General features: G+C 49.6%; 1 protein-coding gene across 1 annotated transcript in view; it reads left to right on the top strand.

The window, feature by feature from the left end:
- The window catches only part of ACER1 (alkaline ceramidase 1), a 33315-nt gene that overhangs the window by 24535 nt on the left and 1019 nt on the right, over positions 1 to 7761 (top strand). The window contains exons 2-5 of the mRNA XM_007954491.1: positions 3516 to 3630; positions 3707 to 3848; positions 5395 to 5532; positions 7338 to 7475. Coding sequence (XP_007952682.1) covers positions 3516 to 3630; positions 3707 to 3848; positions 5395 to 5532; positions 7338 to 7475 — 533 coding nt within the window. The remainder of the gene's footprint in view (positions 1 to 3515; positions 3631 to 3706; positions 3849 to 5394; positions 5533 to 7337; positions 7476 to 7761) is intronic.

Consider the following 7761-nt stretch of genomic DNA (forward strand, 5'->3'; position numbering starts at 1 on the left):
TTCCAATCACTAGTGATAATCAACACATCTTGATTGCATGTTTGGTCAATTTCAGACTGCAGAAGTTGGTAGAAATCTTCAATTTCCTCATCTTTGGCTTTGGTGGTTGATGTATAGAGTTGAATAACAGTAGTCTGGTCTTCCTTGTAGGTGTATGGATATTATCCTTTCACTGACAGCATTGTACTTCATGATAGACCTTGAAACAGTCATTGTGACAGTGACTGCCACACCATTCTTCTTCATGTGTCATTCCCAGCATAGTAGATCACATGGTTGTCTGATTCAAAATGGCCAAAATGGGTCCATTTCAGCTCACTACTGCCTAGGATATTGATCTTTATCCTTTCCATTTCATTTTTTGACAACTTCCAAGTTTCCTAGATTCATACTTCGTGCATTCCATGTTCTGATTTTTAATAGATGTTTGCATCTGTTTCTACTCATTTTGAGTCATGCCACTTCAGCCAATGGAGGTCCCGAAAGCTTTACTCCATCCATATTGCCAAGGTCATCTCTATTGTGAGGAATTAGCTCTTTCCCAGTCATATTTTGAGTCCCTTCTGACCTGATGGGCTCATCTTCTGGCACTATATCAGACAACGTTAGGGCTATTCACAAAGATTTCCAGTAATATATCAGTGTTTCACTGCTATTCATAAAGTTTTCACTGGCCAATTGTTTGAGATGTGGATGGTCTCTTCCTTCTTCCGAGTCTGTCTTAGCCTGGAAGCTCCGCTGAAACCTGTCCATCATGGGTAACCCTGCTGGCATTTTGCAACACCAATGGCACAGCCTCCAGCCTCACAGCAACACGTAAGCCACCACAGAATGACAAACTGACAGACAAGTTCATTTCCCTTAGTTGTTCCTAACTCTGGCCTTAAAATAGAACTGCCCCCAAGCAAAGCAGCCCTGAGCCCTGCACCAGCCTACATTGGGCCCTGGCCTTAAAATAGATAGAACTGCCCCTAAGTGAAGCAGCCCCAAGCCCCGTGCCTGCCTACCTCGGGCCCTGGCCTTAGAATAGATAGAGCTACGCCTAAATGAAGGAGCCCCAAGCCTGGCACCTGCTTACCTCTGCCCCCAGTTTTAAAATAGATAAGTCCCTCCTGATAACACGACCAAAGTATGTGAGACAAGGTCTTGCCATCATTGTGTCTAATGAGCATTCTGGTTATACGTCCTCTGAGACAAATTTGTTTGTTCTTCTGGCACTCTGTGGTACATTCAATTTTCTTTGCCAACACCATAATTCAAAGGCATCAATTCTTCTTCAGTCTTCTTTATTCATTGTTCAACTTTTGGCTACATAGGAGATGATTGAAAATACCGTGGCTTGAGTCAGGCGTACCTTAGACCTCCAAGTGACATCTTTGCATTTTAACACTTTTAAAAGGTCTTTTGCAACAGATTGCCCAGTGCAGTATGTTGTTTGATTTGTTGACTGCTGCTTCCGTGGGCATTGGTTGTGAATGCAAGTAGAATGAAATCCATGACAACTTCAATCATTTCTCCATTTATCATGATGTTGCAATGTTGGTCCACTTGTGAGGATTTTCCATTTACATTGAAGTGTAATCCATAATAACTGGCCAGACTTCATCTCACCTACTTTGGTCATGTTGTCAGAAGGGACCATTCCCTGGAGAAGGATATCATGCTTGGTAAGTCGAGGGCCAGTGAAAAAGTGGAAGACCCTTAATGAGAGATAGATTGACACTGCAACAGATAGATTGGCTGCAACGATGGGCTCAGGTGTAGTAAGGATTGTCAGGCTGGTGCAGGACCGGACAGTGTTTCGTTCTATTGTACATGGGGTCACTGTGAGTCGGAGCTGACTCGATGGCACCTAACAACAATAGTCGGAGGGCTATTCAAATGATCTATTTTATATGGAATTAGTTGTTCTGATCTGTGTTTTCAAGGAATTGGTCCATTTCATCTGAGTTTCAGATTTTTATGTGTGGAATTTTTCCTGGTATCCCCTGATTTTTTGGGGAGGTGGCATTATCTGAAGGGCAGAATGTCCCCTGGTATGATATCCTCTGTTTCCTGTCTCATGTGGGTCTTTTGTGTCTTCTGTTTTTCCTTCATCATCTTGCTGGAGGTTCATCCATTTTTCCCAAAGAACCAGCTTTTTGTCTCATTGAGTTTATCCATAGTTTTTCTTTTCTCCATTTGGCCCCTGGGCCACAGTTTGCAGCCTCTGCTCTGGGGCATTCTGTCTCCATTGTCATTCCTCGCATATGAGGTTGAGGTTGACTCCTGAGCCCCAGGTCTGCACTTCAGCCCACAGGAAGGGAATGAGGAAGGGAAGTCACCCTTACTTAAGGGTTCACCTGGAAACGCTCTTGTGTCAAGTCAGTCCTGCCTGACGGAAGCCCCACTATGGAACTATGCTGCCCAGTCCTGAGCCATCTCCATGATGGGTTGGGATTGGACTGTGGTGATTTTCAGAAATGGATCACCTGGCCTTTCTTCCTGGTCTGTCTGAGTCCAGAAGCTCTGCTGAAACCTGTTCAGCATCCTGACAGCATGCAAACCTCCATGGACAGATGGTGGGGGCTGTGCACGAGGTGGATTGGCCTAGGTCCCCCGCGTGGCAGGCGAGAATTCTGCCACTGAGCCACACTGCCTTCATTCACCTGAGGACAGCTGATGACATCTAAGTTCTTTTCCCACAGGCCAGACTGAGTCATTATGCCAAGGGATCTGCAAAGTGTCCAGTTGAGTAGCTAAAACCTTGGACTTCTATTTCTTTCTATTTTCAATGTTTCTGCCGCCTTGTATTAGTTTCACTTTGTCTATTAGGTGTTTTGTCTTTTTCTTGCTGATTTTCACAAGTTTGTCACTTTCATTTATTAATCACATCAGCTTTAGACATCGTGAGTGTTTTCTTCCAGTGTATCGTGTATGTTTTATTTTACCTATAGTGAGTGTCCTTTGTTGTAAAGGAATGTAAAATTTTGACATAGTCAAAAGGAACAGAGGGAGAGTATATGTGGAATGTTATGGGCTATGTTTGCCTCACTCATTATATGAATGAACCAATAGAGTAATAAATGGAGGAATTGATCTATTAATGACTGGTGTTGACTCTCAAGGTCAGCTAAAAGATTGGAAGGTAAATGACAGCTTAATGACTGACTAGCCCATGATTGACAGGTGAATGGCTGACAGATGAGTGACTGGCAGGTGAAAGATGGACAGGTAAGTTGCTGACAAGCAAATGGCTGATGGGTGAATGAAGGATGAATGATTGAGAAGTGAATGGCTCATGGGTGAATGACTGACAGGTGGATGGCTGACAGGTGAATGGCTGATGTGTAATTGACTGACAGGTGAAAGATTGACAAGTGAATGGCTGGCGGGTGAATGACAAACCTTGGGCTGATGAATTGCCTAAAAGCTGACAGATAACCAACTGGCCAATGACTGTGAAGCTTTGGATGGAAAGGCACCTGCCTCTGTCTCCCCATCTGACACCTCCTCCCTATGTCCCTTGCCCCCAGTTCAGCAATGTCCCCTTCTTCATCTTTGGGCCTCTCATGATGTCCCTGATGCACCCCTATGCCCAGAAACGCTCTCTCTGGACCCACGGTGTCTGTGCCATCTTCATGGTCGTAGGTACGTGGGGGCCGTGATGGTGGGCGGTGGGGGCGGGGCAGGCGGCCCTCTGACTGCCGCCCTTGCTCTGCCGCAGGCCTGTTCTCCATGTACTTCCACATGACCCTCAGCTTCCTGGGCCAGCTGCTGGACGAGATCGCCATCCTGTGGCTGCTGGCAAGTGGCTACTGCATCTGGATGCCCTGCTGCTACTACCCTTCCTTCCTGAAGAAGAACAGGTGTGGCGGGGGCTTGCCGTCTGGGCAGGTGGGGCTGAGCACTCTGTTGACCATGCCAGAGTTTGCCTGGGAGTTCCAAGACCCCATGCCTGGGTTCACCTGGGCCCCAGAGTCCCCTTCCCTGACCATCTCAGGATTCTCCTGACCATACTAGAGCTCACCTGGGACTTCTCCCTGAGTGTCATTGGGACCCCTGGACTTCTCTGGGCCCACCTGAGTAGCCTGGAACCTTGTCTCAACTGAGCCCATGTGGGAGGGAGTCTGGGGACCCCACATCTAAGTTCACTTGAGCCACAGGGTCCTTCCCTCTGAGCTGATCTGGGCCCCTTAGTCAGGATCACACCTGGCTGCCTTGAATCTTTCTCTGCTCCTCCTGGGACCCCTGGGCCACTCTCCTGCTCAGATTAAGCACTCAGGGCTCCTGAGCTTTTCTCCTGACCCTGCCTGGGCCCATCTGGGCCCTGAAGACCCACTCCAGGCATCAACTTGGCTCTCTGGAGACCCTCCCACCTGTGGGTCTATCTCAGTAGCCTGGGACCCTCTCCTGATACTGACTGACTCACCTGGGCCTTCCAGGACTGTTCTGGTTACCTAGAGCTGCTCTGACAAGAAATATACCACAGATGGGATGGCTTTAACAAACAGGAGTTTATTCTTACAATTTGGAGGCTTTAAGTCCAAGTTCAAAGTGCCAGGCTCTAGGGGCTGGGTGAAAGCCCCTCAACCTTGGGGTCCAGCTCTGCCTCCTGCTCCCGGCCCACTGGAGCTAGATGCGTTTCTTTGCTCAGACAGCTGCTGGCTGCTGAGGCTGAGAAGCCCCAAGATTGACAAGTAAAAAGGCACAGTCCTGATGTTACCAAACCACATGGCAGGCCATTGACTTAAGTCCATTGTAAGTCCCAAGGCCACCAGAGCATGGCAGGCTGCTGAGGAATGACATGGCTACATGCAGGATCCAACTGTGTCATAGGCTAGAGACCATTCCCAAGCTCCTTATATGCAGGAAGCAGACCACATCCCAAAGGCAGCTACTCAGCTGCTTGTGGTAGATCCCACCATGGAGCTGATTGCCAGTCTCATCATGGGGAATAACTACCACCAGCTGCCCAGCCACTCAGCCAGGCCCAGCCAAGTTGACACACAAACATAACCACCACAGGACCCTGCCCTTGATCCCCATGGGACTCCTGTAATTCATTCCCCCCCCCTCCTAGGTTTGCCGGAGCCCTCACCTGACCTCTCTGGGCTCCCCCAAATCCTTTACCTGACCTACCTTGAGTTCCCTGGGACGCTTCACTGATTAGCCCCCCCCCCATGCCCTCTTCTGGGCCCCACTGGACCCTTGGGACCCTTCATCTGACCCTTTTGGGCCCACTAGGACCCTCTCCTGAGCCCACTTGGGAGCTTCCAGGCCCCTTTTCGAGCCCATTTGGCTCCTAGAATCCATGTCCTTTTCCCATCCACCTGTGCCACAGATCGCCGCCAGCTCCCACGTAATCCCCTAGGACTTCCTGCCTACCCCCAGCTGAGCCCCTCTCTCCCCCAGGCCCCGGTTCATCAGGCTGGTCATCACCACCACCGTGGTCAGCACCTTCCTGTCCTTCCTGCGGCCCACCATCAATGCCTACGCCCTCAACAGCATCGCCATCCACATCCTGTACATTGTGATCCAAGAGTACAAGAAGTGAGTGGGCATGGGCGCCGGGGCTCAAAGCCCACTCCCACCCCACACTTCCTCTGCACTCACTGAGTTCCGGTGGGCTTCTCAGGGTCTCCCCAGGAGGGGATCCTGTCATCACTTCCACTCTACAGACTGCCCAAGACCATCCCAGGAGGAGGGGCAGGGCCAGGATGTTACCCCAAAGGAGTCCTGGTGGCGCAATGGTTAAGCACTTGGCTGCACATGGAAAGGTTGGCAGTTTGAACCCACCCAGCTGCTCCGGTAAAGATTAACCAAAAAACCAAAAAACCAACAAACAAAAAAACCCCACCAAACCCACTGCCGTGGAGTCAGTTCTGACTCATAGTGACTCCTCCTTGGGTGTCTAGAGGGGTGGGTGTCACTACAGAAGTAGATTGCCCAGTCTTCCTTCCGAGGAGTGGCTGGTGGGTTTGAACCACCAGCCTTCTGGTTAGCAGTCAAATGCCTTCGGCACTATGCCACCAGAGCTCCTCCGGTAAAGATTATAGCCTAGGACACCCTGAGATGCAGTTCCACTCTGTCCTCTAAGGGTGCTGTGAGTCAAAAATCCACTCGACTGTAGTTTGGTTTGGGCTTTGCTTCCCTAAAGATTACAGCCTAGGAGAACCTATGGGGTGGTTCTACTCTCATAGGAGTTTGCTACGAATCAGAATCCTTGAGGTACCTAACAACAACTGCAGAGCCAGTTCTTTTTATTATAGAGAGCCCCAAAGATACGTATGAAAAACAAACAACCAAACTAGTTGCTGTGGAGTGACCCCATTTGTGTCAGAGTCGAACTATACTACAGAGGGTTTTCCATGGCTGATTTTGTGGAAGCAGATTTCCAGGCCTTTTTTTGAGGTGCCTCTGGGTGTACTCGAACCTCCAACCTCTCAGTTCTGCTGAGTGCTAAGTGTTTACAATGCCCAGTGACCCTGTTCAGCTATCTACCAGCTGTTTAACCTTGGAGTGAAGCGGGGGTGGGGGGGTGTGCATAACTTAATCGGGAGTGCCACGGTTTCCTCATCTGTAAATTGCAAATAGTATCACTGTGAGGACTGAGTGAATACCTGAAAAACATTTAGAAACATTTAGCATTGTGCCTGGTATTCTGGGTAAGTGCTCAGCAAGCATTACCTATGAGCACAGATTAGGCACCAACTGCCTACCCCTTTGGTCCACGATGCTTCCCTGCCCCTAGCCTGGGACCTCCTCTCATTGGTGGAGGAGTCTGCCATCAGCACCTTCAGGCTGTGCTCTCCAATCTCCTTGTCTGGTTGGTGTTTGCTCATGGTGACCCCATATGACAGAGCAGAAGTGCCCCATAGGGTTTACTAGGTCTTTATGGGAGGAACGCTGGTGGTGCAGTGGTTAAACACTCAGCTACTAACTGAAAGGTCAGTGGTTCAATCCCATCAGCTACTCCAGGGGAGAGAGAAGAGGTAGTAGGCTTCTGTAACTATTGATAGCCTTGGAAACCCTGTGGTGTAGTTCCACTCTGTCCTCTAGGGGCGCTGTGAATCGCAATTGACTCCACAGCAGTGGGTTTGGTTTGGGCTTGGCTTCTGTAAAGATTGACAGCCTTGGAAACCCTATGAGGCAGTTCCACTCTGTCCTAGAGGGTCATTGCTGTGGCTCACAATTGACACAATGGCAGTGGGTTTGGTTTGGTTAATTTTTGCGGGAGCAGATTGCCAGGTCTTTCTCCCACAGAACAGCTGGGTGGGTTAGAACTGCCAACTTTTCTGTTAGCAGTTGAGCACTTAACCATTACACCACCAAGGATCCTTCCCTTTCCTCTGTAGGACCAGCAACAAGGAGCTTCGGCGTATCATTGAGGTCTCCATAGTCCTGTGGGCCATTGCCCTGACCAGCTGGATCAGCGACCGATTGGTCTGTAGCTTCTGGCAGCAGATCAATTTCTCCTACCTACATAGCATCTGGTAAGTGACCACCCAGTGACCCGAGCAATTCCCAGAGCCAGGAACCTTAGATTCCAGAGCTAGGAGCAGGGGCCTGGGAGGCAGAGAGGGGGCCACAGGCACTAGGACTTAGGAGCTGGTTGCAGTTGTGGTCCTCTTGGATGCTAGGATCCCTGGGAAGTAGAGAAAGGAGCAGAGGAGAGCTGGGGGCAACTCATCAGGGACAAGGGCATCTCCTGCCCTCCCCACCGCCCCTCATGTCTTAGTCTCTAGGGAAATAGAACCAGTGAGACATATATATATATAT

Source organism: Orycteropus afer, unplaced genomic scaffold, assembly GCF_000298275.1.
Source record: "Orycteropus afer afer isolate SDZICR_OR568_19922 unplaced genomic scaffold, OryAfe1.0 scaffold00461, whole genome shotgun sequence".
NCBI classification, from domain to species: domain Eukaryota; kingdom Metazoa; phylum Chordata; class Mammalia; order Tubulidentata; family Orycteropodidae; genus Orycteropus; species Orycteropus afer.